A 20,871-nucleotide genomic window follows, 5' to 3' on the forward strand; every position below is an offset into this window, starting at 1 on the left:
TTCAAAGAAGACCTGAGCCAGCTGTGCTGGGCTCCCTACCCACCCACCTAGAAAATAATAAATATAAGTGTGCCTTAAACCACACTTAACTTGTTATATGTTTAACTTGGTATATGGTAATAGATAATTATTTCTTTCTTTTTTTTTTTTTTTTTTTTTTTTTTGGTTTTTCGAGACAGGGTTTCTCTGTGTAGCCCTGGCTGTCCTGGAACTCACTTTGTAGACCAGGCTGGCCTTGAACTCAGAAATCCGCCTGCCTCTGCCTCCCGAGTGCTGGGATTAAAGGCGTGCGCCACCACGCCTGGCTCCGATAATTATTTCTTTTAAGATTTATTTTATTTATATGAGTTTATAGTAGCTGTTCCCAGACACACCAGAAGAGGGCATCAAATCCCATTACAGATGGTTGTGAGTCACCATGTGGTTGCTGGGAACTGAACTCAGGACCTTAGGAAGAGCAGTCAGTGCTCTTAATTGCTGAGCCATCTCTCCAGCCCCATCTAATAATTTCTTATCTGCTTTATTTCTTTCATTAATGAATTCAGACAATGAAAGTTTTGACAGAAGAATTACTTCTCAACTGGAGAATTTTCATTTGGTTCTTTTTCCTAGCTTACATTTCTTCTTTGGGAGTATAAATTTCTCTTCATTTTAAGTTTTTGAATGTATTTAAAAAAAAATTTCCCTTATTCTAAACTATGGGTGTGTATATCTGTGTCTGGGTGTGTGCACAGAGAGCAGGTGTCTGTGGAGGTCAGAGGCATCAGGCCCCTGGGAGCAGCACTCCTGAGGTTACCCACTTGCTGACATGGGCTCTGGGAATCTACTCAGGTTGTTTGTAAGAGCAGCAGGCTCTTAACTGCTGAGTCTGCTCTCTAACCCCTTTGAACAATTTTTTTTTTTTTAAGATTTATTTATTTCATATATGTGGGCACACTGACACTGTGTTCAGTGTCACACCAGAAGAGGGCATCAGATCCCATTACAGATGGCTGTGAGTTGCTATGCGGTTGCTGGGAATTGAACTCAGGATCTCTGGAAGAGCATTCAGCACTCTTAACTGCTGAGTCATCTTTCCCGGCCTTTGGGCATATTTTTAAAGCTGTTTTCCTGCTTCTGTGCTTGTCTTCTGAGACAGGGTCTAGCCTAGATTGGCCCCAAACTTGTTATCTTCCTGCCCCAGCCTCCTGAGTTACAGGCCTGCATCACCATGTCCAAATCTGTACACTCTGAGTGGCGTTTCACTGTGGGTACCCATGCTTCCGAGATGGCTGACTGAGCTGTGTATCAGCTTGGTCCTTTCAAGGCTCCTTTCCTAGATTTGCTTTTCTCCTGGGCTTTGTATGCAATGGTGCCTTTGTCACTGTTTACTGCTGTGAAGAGACACCATGACCAAGGTTACTCTTAACAAAGAAAGCACACAGTCAAGCATGATGCTGGCAAAGGAGCTTAGAGTTCTCTATCTGGATCTGCAGGTCACTGTGGCTGGCTTGCACTTTTGAAACCTCAAAGCCCACCCCCAGTGACACACTTCCTCCAATAAGGCCACACCTCCTAATCCTTCTCAAGTAGTGCCACTCCCTGATGACCAAGTCTTCAAACAGATGAGCCTATGGGGGCCATTCTTAAGCTACCACTCAACTCTCTTCCCAAACTGGATTCCTTTCTAAGCTTTATTTGACAAGCAAGTTGTCTTTCTAGGGCAAGTGAAGACCATTCCCATGTCCTGGCCTCTCCAGAGTCATTGCTGAATGTCCTGGATGTGCCACTACAAGTACAGGGAGAGCCCTGACAGGGAGAGCTCTTCCCCAAGTGGTCTCCTTCCATCCTTCTCTGCAAGACCTAGCTGCAGCAGTCCCACCAGCTCTTACCTTGGTCTCACCCCCCACAGGAAGCCTCACAGCACTGGCACTCAGTCCTTCTCTAAGGGATCTGGAGCCTGTGCTGTTGAAACAGGCCTTTAAAATATCCTGTCCAGTGTTCTAGTCATTTATGCTAAAAAAGCTAATCTGCTTGTTCATCTTTAAAACTGCATGCAGGAACCTCAGAGACAATAAAAATTTTGTTTTTAATGCAAGTACAGTTACTTTTTCCAGGTCTATGAAAGACAGCTTAATATCTAAACACCTCATATATGGAGTTTAGATTTTATGGAATTATTTATTTACAGAATTTAGTATTCTGGAAATTCAATTTGGAACCTGGGCATGACCCATGAGTGAGGCCTGCAATTCTAGTACTCAGAAAGCTGAGGCAAAAAGATTGCCTTGAGTTCAGGGCAACACAGTTGAGTCTGAGCTACACGGTGAGTTCTAGGGCAGCCTGGAACCCAGAGCTCGGGAAATTCACAAAAGCAACAAACAAATTGGGGTGTGGTGGCACTTGCCTTTGACCCCAGTGCTCTGGGAACAGGCAGAGACAGGCAGATTTTTGAGTTTGAGGGCAGCATGGGTTACATGAGGGAGTAGGAGTTAGATAAATTCCCTGACAGACAGACAGGGGTAGGGGTGGTGCCACAAGAGTAGGTAATAAAGATGCTGAACTTCCAAGATGGCTGGCTTTTTCCTCACATTCCTGACCTGAGACAAACGCCCAAGAGCTTAATACAAAAAAGCCTAGTGGGCTTCTTCTCCTGCTAGCAGGCCTCCTGCTGATGGGATGGCTCAGAAAGTTCAAAGCTGGATATGATGAGGACATGTTTGTAAAACAGTTGTGGGCCAATCAACCACCCTGGCTTCCTTCAAACTGAACAACTGTAAACTGGGGGAGGAAGATCCTTCAAAGGCTTAAAACAAAACAAGCCAGCCCTGGAGGAGGTGCCCAGCTCCAGGCTTCCAGAATCTCTCCCTGTATGCTGCATACGTCTAAGTCTCCTCACTCCTAATAACAGCCTTTCTTTGTCCACTGTCTGAAATTCTCATTGCTGCCACCTGTTGCACTGAGATTTCCCTGCCTTTTAATTCTTTCATAGGTAGAGAAAACAAGTCTGGTCGAGACTTCTAGACAGTGACAGAGCTCCCCAGGACAGCCAAAGTTACACAGTAAGACCCTTCCTCAAAATAACTCCAAACAAACAAACAAAACCCCAAACAACCCCCCAAAACCAACAAAGAAAAGATAAAATCACAACAAAAAAACCCCCACAAAAACAAACAAAAAAGTCACCCACCTTGCCAACCTAAAATAAATAAACTACATACAATTAGAGCTGGCAGAAGCAGCAGGAAATAGAGTCTGCTCAGCATTTTTGCTTTGTTCTACCACGACTCACTCGTGTTAATCTTGAAAGGATGAATTTGAGGATAGTGGTAATAAGAATCTAGGAAACAGAAATGTACTCAAAATTTCCACTCTATCTTGGTAACTGATTTGTTATGATGGGTCCATAAAACCCAAGTTAACTGTTTAGTGAAAACTGAGACACAAGGAGGTGGTTTTTCACACCAGCTAACACTAGAGCATCCTTTCTTTACTTCTTTCTGGCACAGTGCAAGTAGACACTAAGAAAGCCACATCTCGCAGCAGCGTCAGTCTTCCGCAGCACACACATTCATCCTGCCCTGACAGCGACAGCCCAGAGAGTCGTGGCTGTAGTCCCTGGGTTCTTTCTCACTAACCAGCTAGGCTCTTAGGACAAGCTCTTGCCTTCTAATTTCACCTCTCCACAGGCCAGGCAGTACAGAGACAAGCCCATGGCCACAAGCACTGGCTGACTCTGAAGTCATGAGTAGTGACTATACCGGGGACAGGGGTTTCTAGGCAACAGAGGTAGCACCAATCAGCTGTCAGTGCACAGCAGAGGGCAGTGGGCAGGACACATCCTGAGAAGCTGACTCTCAGGGGCCTGTTCAATGCCTGCCAGCCCCCATGAACTGTTCCAAAATGTACCGATGGCTTTTTAGAAGCCATTACAGTTTAGGTTACAGGCTACTACACTGGCTAAAGAGCCTAAGGCCTGGAGCTGGCCTCTGACGGGTCATACATGGTCCCACATCCACAGTTTTTTCCCACTTTTATCCTGAGCCACACTGGGTCTTTCCCTTCCACACTGTTGGAGAAACTGAGGCAGTCCCCTGGTTGCTTACGACCTTTCCCAGGTTCCCCGGTTTGGGAAGGAGATGATAAATCAATCCAGGCGCACTCAGCAGTGCTCCACGGGCACTCGCCTCCTTCACTGAACCTGCGCCTCATCAATCACACTATTGTCTGCTTGAAAGGCGAGCCTTGTAAATGTCATATCCACTCAGGCCCAAGGAGAGGCGCATCCAAATGCAGCAACGAGTTTTAATTGGATAGTGTAATTAAAACTAAAAAACCCCAGCAGACTCCCTTTGACAGGTTAGATGAAGACCCCTTTTAATAGGGCTAGGGAACATATCTGTTAGGAGGAGAGGCGTCCTGCTTCTGATTGTGCTCCAGAGCGCTCTCAGGAAAAGGCAATCCAATAACTGGGGCATTTAATTCAGGAGAGTTCGTTGTTCTGCCAACAGGCAATATTTAATGTATTTGATCTGGAACTTTGGAAATAAGTCCCCATCAGAGAAAAAAAAAGCACAACACTACTGGACTCTCTCATGTGTGAGGCCAGATTTCCTGGGAGTCAACAGAGCCGGAGAGCAGGCTGTGGGCTACTTTTTGTAAACACAGGTGCCCACTGTACAGCAGCAAGGCCTTGAATATTCCCCACCCTCCTCACTGGAATTTCTTTTACACACACTCATTGGAGCACCTAAAGAATGACAAACATCCCAGGTACGTGCTTCTTCCGAAGCTGAACTAGGGTGCCTGTCGTGCTGGAGAAGTGTGCTTATGTGTGGTCTCTGCTGGAGCTGCCTTGTCAGCCAGGGAGAAAAAAGGGTGGGTGGTCAGCAGGTTTGGTGCCTGGGATGTAGTGTGCCAAGTGACTTTAGTAAAAAACCTGATCTTGCTGCCACCTTTCCTGGGAGAGGGGCAGGGGGATGTCACCCAACTAGACATGAACCCTGCACATGAGAGTTAGTGGACACATAAGGATGGATGTCTTACAGGTTGTCCATGTCAGCCCTTTCAAATGAAATACCACTGTCCCAGGAGTTCAGAGTCTACAGAGTGCATCTAAACTGGGGCTCTGGTAGGCACAGAGGTGCCAAATCTGAGCTCCTTCCAGAGCTTTCTAAAGCCAGATAGTTGCTTTGCTTTATTTACACAGACCTCCAAGTCTATTGCCTGGGTGCTCAGGTGGAGTTTTCTGTTTTAAGGATGGTGACTTTTCTCCTCATGAAGTCTGCTTGGAGCTCTGTCTGCAAACCTTTGAACATTCCTAACACTGGTCCTTCTCTCTATGTTGATAAACCCATTAAAGGCCTCTAAGTGAACACATATAATCTGTGAAAACTAGATACTGAATAAACCATCAAATACTTTTAGGTTTAAATGAAAACTACATAAAAGCATTTCAGCCATCAATTTGGCTATCACTTCTAGCCAGTATGAATTCTGCTGGAAAAGCTATTTTCGTGCAGATGTGGAATTCAATGGGAAAGACTGACTCGTGTACCAACATCAATCAAAATGTCGACTTCCCTGGCAGCTCTCAACAGTAAGGCAGGTTCAAAGGTCACAGGATAAAGAAAAAGCCAAGCTCTGGTTCAGCTCTAATATCTCCTTGGTACAAGTCTTGCAGAAGCACCCCTTCTGCATTAGCCTGGCTTTCATTAATCTTCTTGCCACCTTCTTTAACTAGTCATGCAGAACCGTTCGATAGCAAGGCGTATAATGGGGAAGGCCCTGTGCCTATTACCGCGTTAACATTCTCTTAAGCCCAGTGCAACAATAGAGCGAGAGGCAGAGGAGAGCTGGATGCAGGGTGAGGTTCAGGCAATTCAATCACAGTGTGGCTTACCTATGTACTCTGACCCACAAGACACAAGGGGCCTTTGTGTCTAACTGGCTTGGCCATTAAGGCCGCTCAAGATCACAACAAAGCTAATCTTTTCCATTTAAGCTAAATCAATGTGGACAAATCATTATTCAGCAGCTTTAATTTAATTAGTAAATTAAATACACTACTTTACAGATCTTGTCAAGTACTTATGAAAAGAAAGATTCATTTAAATGCGAGGTCACCAATAAGCCAGCTAATTTAGCTCCTGCTCTTAACTGAATCTTGTCTCTAATATCCAGGGGGTTCTAGTTTACTAGAGTCCTGGCTGCAGCTAACTCCTAACCCTAGAGAGATCATATTTTTGGTCCAAACAGTTTTGGACGAAAAGCAAAGCAAAGCAAAGCAAAGCAAAGCAAAGCAAAGCAAAACAAAACACCTCCCACCAATACAACCAAAGCAGCAGCAGAATCAGATTTCCTTTAAATTATACTATTGCAAGAAACATAATCAGGTTACCTCTATTCTGCTGCTTCCTAAAGATTGTATATTATCTCTACTTAATTGAGATACAGAGCGCTTTTCAGCTATAAAGATGACAGCTACTTTATTAAGGTTTAAATCTGATTTCTTAATGATGGCTGCTTCCTTTAAGGACCTGGATCCTGTGGAAGCCTCTCTGGATGAGGCCAGATCTGCTGTGATGGAACACCCACACGATGCCAGAGTGCCTTCCCTGTCACAGAAAGGTCCCTAGTTTGTTCAGCACTAGCACTTTTTAAGAAGCCGACCATCCATAGACTATGTGTAGCTTGGATCTGCTAAGAGACATTAAAATTCACTTAAAAGAGAGAGAGAGAGAGAGAGAGAGAGAGAGAGAGAGAGAGAGAGAGAGAGAGAGAGAGAGAGAGAGAGACATTTGTTGGAACCCTTCAAAAAATAGCAAAGGAAATCCTAAACAGAGGCAAGCCAGACAGAAGGAACTCTGATTTGAATAATAAAGGCAGGGCTTTTCCTCCCCTAAATCAAGAGATTCTTAATTTTTCAGGGCTCCCCCTTCAGATTTTCAGAATTCTTTTAGAGTCTGGATTTATCCATGCAGGTTTCAGAGGCTTGTATCTATTTAGTCATTAAGTTCCAGGTCCTTAAACACTCACAGGGACAGAGTGATAAATCTTCTCTCTAACTCTGGCCTAAGAGGGAGAAGCCGGGTGCAGGAGTGAGAGAGCTGCTGCTGCAGACCTGGCCACGCTGATCCCGTCTGTAATTTCCTGTTTCACCGATACTAATGCTCAGCCCTTTGCCCAGTCAGCTATTCTCACACTTTAGAACGCAGCATCAATTAAACCTGAGTTGTGTTTCCTATGACGACCGTATGAATGGTCTGACAGCAGCTTTCTTCATAAACTCTGCAAAATGGCCACATTCAAAGGGTTTAAAACATTTCTTTTCTGTTCAAAATCCTGACAAACATGTCTCAAGTAAGAATGCAGGGATAGCTTCATTATCTCCCCACACTTAATGTCTTTTTGTGAAGCAGGCTGCTTAATAACGCGTCTGCTCTGTTTTCACAACTAAATTATTCCAGTTGGTCACACGTTCCAGTCTTTGGGAAGACACTTGTGTTATGAGAGATAAAAACATGAAAAAGAGAATATATTGCAGAAATCAAAAACCTTATCTACTTCTAGACTCTTTCCCTTTGCCATAATTCATTCAAGAAGCCCTAAGAATAATTTTTGATGTAAACTCAGCTACAAACATACATCACTATGCTGATAAAAATCACAGGCTAAACTTATGAAATATAGTGACTTTCATTTCTTTAGTGCTCCTAAAATAACTTTTTTTCTAAGGTTCAGCAGACATAAAAGATAAAAAGGGTTACCATTAATCCTTTAGGGAAAAAAAACCAAGAAGGAGAGCAGGAGAGAAAGCACAAGGCCCCATAGATTAACCCCGTGTCGGTGAGGCCCTGAGGAGGGGCTTTTGAGATCCAGGCTGAATTAATTTAGTGAAGATACTGGAAATCATAAAACCACACAATGTCAATTTGATTCATTTACTAACATCCTGGTGTGGGCTTTTTACAAGAATCACAGGGGACAACTTTTGGTTCCTCAATCCTGGCTCATTCAGTTGACCAACACTTCCTGTAGACTATGGCAGGGCTGGCTGGGCCACTCAGCTCCGTGGAGACTGAATGGGGGGAGGGGGAGGTTGGGAGGACTCTAAGGAGATAATACGGCACACTGCATTGTCCAGAGGTCTACACAAATGTCTGAGGGAATGAATGGAAAGGAGTGGAAAGAAGGACAGAAGGTGGCAATGCCCGTGAGTGAGAGGTAGGGCCAGGCAAAAGCACAAAACAGACTTTGTGAGCGCACCTCCGGGGCCAAGGTCTAGATGGGGAATTCTGCCCTGTGAGGCCTAAATAATCAGTAGTTTTCAATGTCAGTGAGAGCTGTGTGGGGGAATCAGAACTTGATTTATTATATTTGTGTGTATCAGCTTGAACATTTGTGTGGATGGAGGCCAGAAGGTGTCAAATGACCTCCAATATTATTCTCTGCCTATATCACTTTGAGGCAAGGCCTCTCCCTGAATCTGCAGTTCATTTTTCTCTTAGCTGGGTTCCTTCCCTGACTGGAGCAGGGGTTATGGGCTTGCATGGAATAGAATGCTTTATTTTTTATTTTTTAAAGCAAAAAACTCCAAAAGTAAAGTTTTACCTGTGAACTTCTTAATTTTTGGCTCCCAAATAGCATCCCCACTCCCCATGGCCAGCACCTGTGAGTTCAGAGAATATGGCTTGAAAAGCCCTGCTAGAGTACAGGGCAGGGGGCTGTCCTCCTCAGCAACAGACAGTCAAGGACAGTCCCCTGTCCCCCAAGGGCTTGGTATCTGGTTTGCACACTGGGACTGTGGAGAGAAAGTCAACATTGAGAAGATGGCCCTGTCTGTTCTGTATTCTGAAGCTGAGCATGTGGCTGGGCCATGAACACAAGACACACAGCAGTTACTGTGACTGCCTGACCCTTTCATGTGGCTGGGCCATGAACACAGGACACACAGCAGTTACTGTGACTGCCTGACCCTTTCATGTGGCTGGGCCATGAACACAGGACACACAGCAGTTACTGTGACTGCCTGATCCTTTCATGTGGCTGGGCCATGAACACAGGACACACAGCAGTTTCTGTGACTGCCTGACCCTTTCATGTGGCTGGGCCATGGACACAGGACACACAGCAGTTACTGTGACTGCCTGACCCTTTCAAACAGTGGGGAGTGGGTGACTGTGACTTGCCCTTCCCTCCCGGACAGCTGGGTGTGTGATAGCTACACCTTTTCAGTGCCTGGGCTACAGCCTTCCTAGGCACAGCAAGTGTCTGCCAATGAAAGAACTCAAATCCAGGTTTCATTCCTCTCCCAATCTGCCTACCTCAGGTGACCACATGCCATGACTGAGACAAGTTATAAGGTGTCTCTTCAGAATATCCTCTGTGTTTAGGAAGGAAGATGCCAGGACAAAGACATCTTTTCTGGCCACAAGACAGAGTGGGTGGAATCATGGTGAGGCTCACGAATGGCTGAGGGGATATGGTGGCCTTCAGGGTCCACGAGCACCAAAGAACTGTCTCATGGATCTCTTCTGGCAGTCGTCCTGTAGTCAGAGCGTCACAGGGGTGACAGAGATGACAAGCAGAGGACAAAAATGGCCCCACTTCTCTCTCTACCTGCCTAAGTGTCGCTTTCTTGCCAAGCTGGAGGCTGTGCTAAAGGAGCTTTTTCATTGCTGAATTTGACAGTAAAATTAAACACGTGTCATGGGGGCATGTGGCATGTGCCTAGCCTGTAAGTCTTGCTGAGGGGCTCGGCACTGCAAGGTAGCCTTTTAGTCATGATGACCTTGGAAATTAGCCACATTATAAACATTTCCTGGCCTTTACCCTTCCTGGTGTTCCTTCTGAATATGTAAGTCCTCTGAATTTGTTCTCATAGACACAGGAATATAGGCCCCCAAATTAGAGGCTCAGTATGTACCTCAAGTTACTAAGCCAAGAGCTACTGGGGTGAGCCCTGGGTAACAGGAAATGCTGAGATGCAGCTGTCTGGGAACCCTGTTTGCAGGCCTTCTCTATGCAACCAAGAACACAAAGAAAGTTTTGGCTCTTTGCTTTCCCAGAGAGGCTCTACTCTGAGCTGTGTGTCCCTTTTGCCCTTACTAGGACTGGAGTCCTAAAAAATGATTAAGTCATTAATCTAAATACTACACTCAGTTACTTAACTGCAAAAATATAACATGCCCTAATGTATCTGCTTAGGTGGTTAGTGGAAGAACGCCAGTCCAGTAGTGTAGTGGCCTCTCTGTAGGACCAGGCATAAGTTCAGTTATAAGCTGGAGGTCACAGGCTGCCAATAATCTGGGTGTGCTGACACTTCCATCATGATGGATGCCTAAGTCTAGTCTCTGGCTACTGCAGGAAATCCTCTACTTTCTAAGAGTGGCACAAGGAAAGCAGGTCCAGGCTGACTGGTCAAGTTCCCCCAGTGGGAAGGGACAGGAGCACAAATTAAATCAAGCCGTACTTTCTTGGTGCAAATTCCCAGCAGGAACCTGCCTGGTACTCCCCACCCCCACCCCCCAGCACGGGCTTCAAGGGTCTCTGTTGACAGCAAGATGGAACAAGATGGGGGCTCCCATCAAGCTCTGGGTATCAGAACACAATCCTGTTTGATTAAAAGAAATTTCTGGTAATGAATTAAACAGGCCCAAGGAAAAAAGGACATGGTGGTCATATATTCTGCCAGCGCCAGGCGCCCAGGGAGGAGGGGGAGAAACGGAGACATAAATAAAAGACTACTCACTGGGGCTCTTCTCCTCGGCAAGGCCACAGGCACAGAGCAGGTCACAGTCGATTGAGATGGGCTTCTGCTTAATCCAAAACTTAGTGCTGGCTTTCTGATTCGTAACAGGGTCTATTTCTACTTTGTCTCCAGAGATACCTGTAAGGCCAAAGGGGGGGGGGCGGAGGGGGGGTGACAAAAAAGAAGGCATGAGATGCCCGTAACTTCAGTGCAGTGATCTAACTGCTGGATAATCATACAGTGGGTGAGCATGAGCTCCGAGGGCTTCAGGGAACATGGGATTCTTCCAACAGGCAGGGCATCTAAACAGCATCTAAGGTCTGGCTGCCTGAGCAAGCAAGGTGTGTCGTGTGGGGTGACCACCCACAGTTATATGGAAAGCCCACAGGGGATGTACCTTTTCTGACATAACAGAGACACAATACACAATTTTCCCATATACTGCTAACAGCATTATGTCTATATTGTAATGACATAAACTGGAATAGAGGGAAATTTAAAGCTAATTTTGATTTTTTTATTTTTAAATAAAGATCCTAAGTAACAGATTATGCTACCAATATAGTTTCTGATCTGGAAATATCTTACATGGAAAATGGAAGGAAGACACAGAACCTCCCTCTGTGACACTACATAATTTCCCAAGGAACAGTTAAGGGAAGCCATAGGAAGATGAAAGGGTCTTTCCACAAAATAGTTCAAATCTTGCAGCCTGGTTTTCAGGTGGGGGAGGTCCTTGCCTCTCTAACCAAGAGACTCTAGCATTTTTTTTTTTTGTGCATGCCAGACAATGACCAGGAACGAATGTGGTGCAGGGCATAGGAGGTGTCTGCAGTAAGGACTGACACATGCTGAAGGTGCCTTCTGTGCATTTAGGAGATGACACGCTCTGTCTGACACACCAAGTCTAGTCTACAAGTCCTCTTTTGCTAAGAAGAAAAAACTGTTCATAAAGTGAGACATAAACCTTTAATATGTGTTCTGGAGTGAGCCCCATAGGAGCCTTAAAAGTAATTAATTTTTAGGTTAGGGTCTAAGTAGAAAAAAATAAAAAAGAAGTCAAGATTAAAAAAAAACCCTGAAATAGTCAATTGTATATACTGTGATAGAAGACAAAGGCAAGCAGGACTGGTGATAAAAGATTAGTAACTCAAAAGAGGGTAAAACCCACCTAAGCCTTGCTCAATTAATACCCCTACCTCAACCAACACACACACACACACACACACACACACACACACACACACACACACACTACAGCCCGACCCTGACAGCAAATTTAAATGTAAAAAAGAATAAAAACAAATATTCTCTCCATGACTGGATTTTGTCCTCCTCCATGAATTGGATTACTCTATGAGCAGATTCACTCCAAAACCAGTCAGACAAAGGAAGAAGGCTGGGGCGGGGGGGGGGGGGGGGGGGGGGAGAGAAAGAAGGAGGAGGAGGAGAGGAAAGCACAACGCAGAGATGACCTCGAGCCCTTCTTCTTTGGTAGAGCCAGCAATCAGCAATTCTGTTTGTTTGTTTTTATTAACCAAATGCTGGGGTTACACTGGACATGTTGCAGTTAGGCATGATGTCCTGAGCACAGCCTACTGAGAGGCTGTTAGGAGACAGTCTGATTATGTTTCACTTAAAACAGGCTATGACTACACTCTTGCCTCCAATTGGCTCATTAATTGTTAAGGATTTGGACATCTCTATTGTTCCATGAAAGGAGACGAGTACTTAAGTCATGGGAGTGGTGATGAGTGCTCATGTATGCTCCTGCTGTGGTGATGGGCTGAGTGCTCATGTGCGTGCATGCTGTGGTGATGGGCTGAGTGTTCATGTATGCTCCTGCTGTGGTGATGGGGAGTACGTTCATGGTGAGCAGGGCTTCCCTCCTTATCTGCTTCTTATTCTGACATTTATAACAGTCAAAACAGACAGAGCAAAATAAATGTGCATATCTCTTACGTGGAAATAAACCCTGCCCCACATTCCTCTTTCAGAAAGGAAGAAAGAAAAAAAAATTCGTCACCAGACAGAGATGGTTAAAATTTTGTTCGAAGGCCATGCAACTCCTGAAGCCGCAGCCAGTCAATACTGTTAATGTACCTTGTTAATTTGATAGGATTTGTCAGGTAACTCCACTGGAAAATTATATAAAACTGTTCCAGATGAAAAGATGATAGTGACATGAATTAAAGTGATAGAACAATAGTGGGATATAAACCAGAAACGACACCCAAAGTGGCTGTTGATTTATTGCCACACTGAGTTTGGTTCTGGGCTCCCATGTATATTAGTGCTACAAATCTGGGTCCATTTAGCAGAGGGATGCTCATACATACATCACCAGCTCCTGCTCCAAGCCAAGGTCAGTCCCATTGCATCAATCTTTTCAACAGAGCTTACTTCACAAAGCAGGACTCCTGAAACCATCGCACATGTAACAGACTGCTCTCCTCTTTCATCTTTCTTTTATCATGTAAAGCACACTTTTAACTTCCATTATTTTTATCTGCAAATTGTTAGCGCATAGTTCATCCATTACCTGCTGTATCTGTGCATCAGTTGCCTATGCTCTACTTGGCCACAGAACCCTTCCCAATGACACCCTGTCCTGGAGTTGCTGCCACTGATGCTGTCTACAGAAGGGAACCCCAAGACTGAAGTTTGGGGGTGGAGATGTGGAGATGAATGCAAAAGGCTCAAGATGGGCAGACAGGTGGAACATCATTTAAACAACTGGTGTGCTCCACAAACCCAGCATACACATGAGATTTTCTTCCTGAATCAAATCACATTTTCCCACTGACTCCGTTCCAGTGATACTCTGTCTTCATTTTGGATTGATCTGTAATTGGCAGGAGCTCCCGACACTTCAGACACTTCAGTTTTAAGTTTCCCTGCCCTGCAGGCTTTCAGTCAGGCAGTTAATGATCTGTAAAACTCTTGCCTGCCTCCAGGAGTCACTATTTAAAGGAACCTGTAGGGAATCTTTCGAGATGAGAAAAATCCTTTGTGTGTTTAATAATCTCACTACAGACAAGTGTGAGTCTCTGACTCTTAAAGCTGAGTTAGGCCCCACAGGCCTGGTTGTTCCTACTGGACAAGTGCAAGCAAGCTAGGAGAGCCTGAGGCAGTCTGGCGGGTACCACCCTTGTTGAGCATATTGGACAGAACCTGGAGACCTCTGGGAGCCCAAGCACTTTTTACACATTCACTCATCCATCCATCCATCCATCCATCCATTCATCCATTCATTTCATTCATTCATTCTAGAAGGGTGGATGGAAGGTTGCTGGAGGGATGCCAGCTAGCAAGTTCATTCCATGTTCTGGCTAAAGACGCTGGAGCTAGGGTGCAGTGTGTGTGCTCAGGAGGTCAGTCAACACAACTGCACCCATTTTCCACTGCAGCCTTTCAAGTGTACAAAGGAGAAGGTGGGGCCAGAGCAGCAGGGCTTTCCTGTGACTGCAGAGCACAGACACTATAGCTGTCATGTTCCCCATGCTTTGGCAAAGGTGTGGCCTTGGCAGGAGCACTCACTGCCTTCCAGCAGTTCCAGCTCTAGGAATCACGTGGCACTGTCCTCAGACCCAGCAGGCATGGCTCTGTTACACTGGTCAATTTACTAAGTGTCCACTTAGTGAGCAGTGAATGTCTACTAGGTGCCAGAGGTCGGACAGTCTCAGTGTGCTCTAGTAGCCTCATGAAACAGAACCATAGGATGGCTACGGAACTTGTCCAAGATCGCACAACTCACAAGTGGCCTGGGACCTGGAATTAGGAGCTCTGGTGCTAGAGTCCACCGTCTCAGCACTGTAAGGGTTAGCAGGAGCTGTGCTGGTTTGTTGGATGCATGTCTACTGAGGGGCTGGAGTATTGAGATGCATTTACAGAGCTTAGACATAGGAAAGCTGTTCTTCCAATCCAGAACTGCTAGGTTCCCAGATAGCCCTCAGGCTGCTCAGACCCGAGTCAAGAGAACCTGTCCAAATGGTCCTGCAGCACTTCCCTCTTCTCTCCCCAGGGTATAAGACAATGTTCACCGGGCAGTGGTGGCGCACACCTTTAATCCCAGCACTTGGGAGGCAGAGGCAGGCGGATTTCTGAGTTTGAGGCCAGCCTGGTCTACAGAGTGAGTTTCTGGACAGCCAGGACTACACAGAGAAACCCTGTCTCAGAAAACCAACAACAACAACAACAACAACAAAACAAAACAGACAATGTTCATGTGTCAAACATGCCACACCTACATCTGCAAGCCAGCAAACACACAATTGTTGTTCTTCTGACTTCTGTACTTACTCTTTTTTTTAAAAGATTTATTTATTTATTATATGTAAATACACTGTAGCTGTCCTCAGACACTCCAGAAGAGGGCGTCAGATTTCGTTACAGATGGTTGTGAGCCACCATGTGGTTGCTGGGATTTGAACTCGGGACCTTCGGAAGAGCAGCCAGCCCCCTGTACTTGTTCTTAATGAGTAAAGTTTTTGTGTGACATCCCTGAAAATGCAGAGGGACTCCTTATGGTGTCTTTTTTTTTTTTTTTTCAAGACAGGGTTTCTCTGTATAGTTCTGGCTGTCCTGAAACTCACCAGGCTGGTCTCGAACTCAGAAATTCGCCTGCCTCTGCCTCCAAAGTGCTGGGATTAAAGGCGTGTGCCACCATGACTGGCTTATGGTGTCATTTTTAACACAGTATTGCAAGCAAGTCTTTGTATGTAAACATACAAAGAAAGAAGGGAAGTAGATCTTAATTAAATATACGTTTCTTCAAACTAAATGGTTACACTGAGGTGTTAATGTTAACACCCATGATGAAATATAGCATGACCCAAGAAAATCAAGCCAAGAGAAAAGTTTGACTTAAAAAACATTCTAATGTCATAATACCAAATGAAATAGGAAAGAAAAATATTTACATAGGGGTCAGCAACGGAGCTCAGCAGAGCAGAGCAGGCAAGCGCCTGACATGGACAAGGCCTGGATTCCATCTCCAGGACGGGAGCTGGTAAAGGTGGTCTAGGGAAGCTTCCCAAAGGCTCCACTCTAAATGCAGTCGGCTCTGGCCAGCAGGAGGCATGGACCCAACAGTATGTATTGCTTTTCATTTAGAATTTTATTTTATGTGCTTGGGCATTTTGTCCGCATGTATGTCTGTGTACCTGCAGACATGTGCTGCCTTGTGTTTGCAGAGGCCAGAAGGGGGCCCTGGATCTCCTGGAACTGTAGTTACAGGCAATCGTTAGCAGCAGTGTGGATGCTGGGAGTCGAACATGTGTCCTCTGGAAGAGCAGCAAGTGCTTTTGACTCAGCCATTTCTTCAGTTCCCAACAGTATTTTGATGTACTTACTTACTTATTGTTTTACTCTGTGGTGCCAGCTGGGAAAGCACCTGTACTGTGTTTTAATAAAGTCGACAGTGTTGTAAAAGCGTGGCTAACTCCCCACGTTTCCATTTCAGAGTCTGCTTTCCCTCCCCACCTGTTAGTGTAGGCGAGTATGAGCTCACGGACCTCGGCAAGGGCGGGCAGTGACAATACCGTGGTGGAAGTGACCATAAATAGATGCACACTTCCATCCAGACGCTCGCATGCACCCAAGGTGCTGTCAAGGGCTCCTCTGAGAGCCCTGCCACTGTCATTAAAGGTGTCCAGAGCTTCCCAGTCTCAGCCCCAGCAGGTAAAGAGGAAGAGCACAGGGCTTGGCCTGGAGTGGCTGGGGTCAACCCTTCCCTCAGAAGCACGGGAGGCCATTTGTCTCCTTTACCAACTCTCCTCCCCTGCCCACTTATCCATCGCCATCCGTCATGACCTTTTCATGCTCGCACACTGACAGCTTCCAGATACAGTGAGTCAAACTTCACTGGAAGCAAACTATCACGCCAACTGTCAAAGGCAGAAAACATTGCCTGATTGCTGTCCTACATCAACGCCAGCATATAAATCCTTCCTTAACAAGACAGCTCAAAATAAACAAAGCACAACTCTAATGCCGCTACAACTCTCCAGGGAAACAATTTGTCCAAGGTTTAGAGTTATCACAGGGGACCCTCGTCTGTTTTAACTAACCAAAATATTTCCATAAAAGGAAATTAGCACTGTATATCATCATCCACAGTGCAGCAGAGGTCCCCCTTTGGGCAGCCCCTGCTCTAGGTCCTTCTGTGACAGTGGCTCACTGAGTACCTAGCTCTCTGAAGGAAGCCTGAGCTGTCTACATTTAAAGGCAGCAGTGCTCAGTGGTTAGGGCCAGGAACTCTGGATTAAGAAAGTCTTAGGTCAAGCTTCAGCACTACTTCCTCCAGCTTTCACTTTGGGCAAACTGGGAAAGAGGCACAGGACGCTGATTCACAAGCGTGGAGCTTTTAAGGACTAGTTATTTTCTACTGTTGTGACCATGACTAAAAGCAATTTAGGGAGGAAAGGATTTATTTGGCCTACTCTTTCAACCACAGTGCATCACTGTAGGAAGCCAAGTCAGGAACTCAAATAGGGGAGGAACCTGCAGGCAGACACAGAAGCAGAGACCACAGAGGAATGCTACTTACTAACCCTGCTCCTCCCGGCTTACTCAGTTTGCTTTCTTATACAACCCTGGGCCACCTGCCTAGAGATAGCATCTCCCATAGGGGGCTGGGCCTTGCCACACCCATTATTAACCAAGAAAATACGCCCCCTCCCCGACTTACCTACAGACCAATTTGTTAGAGGCATTTTCTCTATTGAGGTTCCTTTTCCCAAATGCCTCTAACTTGTACAAAGTTGAAAAAAGAATGAACCAGTACAAGAACTAAGTAAGGCATAACAGTTACAGACTCCTGCTGTCAAATGGCATAGCAGGGAGCCAAGGGAGGATATGCACAGTATGTGCCTTAGGCCTGGATACCTGGGTCTGCTCTGTGTTAGTCTTGAAAGCACAAAAAACATAGAATGCCTGTTTAGCCAGGCAGCCCAACATGCCTATCACCATGGATCCTCCCGCCATCACCAAGTTTCACAGCACAAACCTTTCTGTAAGCACTAGACACTTCTGCTAGAGAATGTCCATGTGCAAAGTTTCCAGGAGACTCTGGTCTCACTGGAGGCCAGGATCTGGGAGAGCACATTCTCACTGGTCTTATCTTGAGTAAAGAAATTTATTTTTCCAGGAGCCTGAGCCTTCCCTTCTGTAAAATGGGGGTAACAAAAGTGTTCACTCCTGGGGTGTCATGGGGATGGGATGGCACAGCACAGCACAGCACAGCACAGCACAGCAAATGGTTATCCTGTACTGCAGCAAGAAATTCAAGCCATATTACAGTTCCTAAAGATGAACTCAGACTCAGAGAGGGAAAGCCAGTTATCTCTTATTGTGTGTGACCTGGTATAGCAGACATACTCCTGGGCAGGCTCCAGGCCCAGAAGGAGTTGGCCAACACAAACTGGACACAATGGATTTGAGAGAGAAAGAGAGAGGGAGGGAGGGAGGGAGGGAGGGAGGGAGGGAGGGAGGGAGGGAGGGAGGGAGAGAGAGAGAGAGAGAGAGAGAGAGAGAGAGAGAGAACCAACAACAAAAAAGCCAAAACATGAAACTGGGTGGGAAGAAGGGTGAGGGAGGATATGGAAGGAGGGGGTGAATATGATCAAAATACATTGCATGTAATTTTTAAGAAATTAATAAAACTACTGTAGGTATGAAATATATATTTATATATGTGTGTGTATGTATATACACATGTATATATATTATATGTGTATGTGTGTGTGTATATATATATATATATATATATATATATATATATATATAAAATTTTTTCTAAACTAATGAAATGAGATGAACCCCAGAAAGGGGAAAAGTTAGTAAATTGCAAAATTGGGATCAAGACCACACGAGAGAGCTGTTTCATGTTTTTTCTGAGGAACACTCTGTCATAGGCACACTGAAAATACCATCCACCACTAGGGAAATGTGACACCACCTTGACAATACTGCAGCAGCTGCCACTTCATACTGAGTGGACAGCCTGAGCCGCTGGTTATTGGCTTGTACAGGGTGGGGCTCATGTATCAATTTCCTATGACTTTGAATCTGAGCCTACAAAGCCTACTGCTGTTAAATCCAGGAGCAGTTTTTGATACAGTTCCACAATCCTTGTCTTTAGGTTACACAGAGCCTAAAGGCCCAGAAAGCCCTCTGGGAGTGCCAATGAACAATCCTTGGCCAGAGTGGATTTTGCTGAATATATGTGGCAATCGATAGCATCACAGAGAAGTCAGAGAAGTCTTTGAGACTTGTCTGAATTTACACATAGGATCAGACACACAGGCTGTTTGGGTTTAATGAGACCTCAGAGATCAACCAGGCTTTTATTTTCCTCAGGAAGATGCTGAGGCTCAGGGCTAGGGACATGACTTGTCTGATGTCACCCATTAATGACAGAGCTGTAACCATAATTCATCTCTCCATACTAGCAGGCTTAACAGACCAGCACTTCTGACACACTGGTAGAACACATCACAGTACGAAAAGCACCCTCCAACAATATGCTAGGCACTCAAAACAGGAGAAAATCACTGGGTGCAGTTACGACAGAGCCTGGAGAGCACTGCTTCCCTAGACAGGGAGTTGTGGGCTGAAGGCTCATCAGCACTGCTCAAGGAGTGTCATCTCACATCATCGGGAGCCTCCGCCAAGAGCAGACAGCACCAGTGTGTGGTAACACATCTGCTGACAAGTGAGTACCAACTAGACTATTGTCCTGAGCACAAAAACTAATGGGTGGTCCCAGCCAGCATGGCAGCATTCAGCACAGAGCTGGGCACAAGACAGGCCTGTTTCAGGGGACCTGAGGTTGTATAGGCTCAGTGCTGCCTCTGCATGGGGGCTAAGTTCTCTGTGAGAGAAAGGGAGTCTAGACGCTCAGGAGCGCTTTTGAGGTCATCTGGGAAGTAGCAATGGCCCCCCCATCCTAGTAGAGCCTAATGCCAAGGACAGGGCGCTAATCAAGGGTAGTCTTGGTGGAACTTTCAGGAAACTACCCCAGCTCCTTCTGTTGCTATAGTTCTACTCCATTTTCATGTTCTCTCCTTTTTTTCCCCACCAATGCTTAATTCCTTCTCAGCCACTAAGGAATCTGACACTGTTTTGAGTAAGTCCAGATCGCTGGACAGGAATTCTCCCAAAGGCGGTTCTGGGAGAGATGTTGGAGAAGATACACAGTTAGACAAATCCTGACATCTGCAGTCATCAGAATCTTCCCTCAACAAGCCACTGTGTTAGCTCTAGTACACAGGATTTCCCAGAGGCCACCATCAGTTATGTCCTGTTACTATTAGTATTAAACTCACTAGATTTTTGTTTGTTTCAATCAGGGGGCCAATCACTGAGCTGCATAACTGTCAATGCTGAATCAAGTGACCATATAGGTCAGATGTGGAGTCACATGTGATGTATGCCCCCTTGAATCACTGTAGTGACCTGGCCAGGAACATGGAGGACCAGTTACCTCCTCAGTATATGAATTCTTCACAGGTACCTGGCTAAAAACTACACAAAAGAACTGTCTACCTAGAACTATGCACACCACACAGGCAGGAGGAGGGACAGAGCCCTGGCTGCAGCTGCCTGTTCTCATTGGCTGGTCTTGTGGTGCATCTTCAATGTCCCACCACCATAATCTCAGTGTTTGCAAGCCTGCTTGTCCCATCAGCCCTGGTACACAGGACCCTGCCCACAGAAGGTTAAGTTAAGGAAATAGTCTCAACCTGGTATTAGCGCAGGCAATCTTCATACTTCAAGGCATTTGAACTTTCAAGCAGACATGATGAAACACTCTCAAATGCATCAGAGAAACAGCCACAGATAGGATCAGGTCTACGTGGAGGGAGGAGGTGTGGTAGCTGGCTGGCCCTATCTAATGGGGATTGGAAGAGGACCCAGAGCCAGAGAGGAGCAGAGGGAAGGATGTTCACTGCTGGAAACAATGCCTTCTGTGCAAGCCAGGCTGAGAATGTCTGAGGCATCTCTAGTATTACAGCTGGGGTCTGGCACTAGGCTTCAGTCCCAATCCCCTAGAAACCCCACCATATCTTGATGAATGAATGGGAGGTAAAGCAAGTTAGTTAGTAGCTACATAATAGCTACGTGCCTCTTACACA

At 45.7% G+C, this 20,871-nt stretch overlaps 1 protein-coding gene across 7 annotated transcripts in view; it reads right to left on the bottom strand.

Moving 5' to 3' along the window:
* Positions 1-20,871, bottom strand: part of Mapkap1 (MAPK associated protein 1) — a 209,598-nt gene that overhangs the window by 14,767 nt on the left and 173,960 nt on the right. For all 7 annotated transcript variants that reach the window (XM_029473510.2, XM_021184032.3, XM_021184047.3 and 4 more), the window contains one exon: positions 10,733-10,870. In XM_029473510.2, the coding sequence (XP_029329370.1) occupies positions 10,733-10,870 (138 nt within the window). The remainder of the gene's footprint in view (positions 1-10,732; positions 10,871-20,871) is intronic.

This window comes from Mus caroli, unplaced genomic scaffold, assembly GCF_978045245.1.
Source record: "Mus caroli unplaced genomic scaffold, Mus_caroli_1 scaffold_2, whole genome shotgun sequence".
NCBI classification, from domain to species: Eukaryota; Metazoa; Chordata; class Mammalia; order Rodentia; family Muridae; genus Mus; species Mus caroli.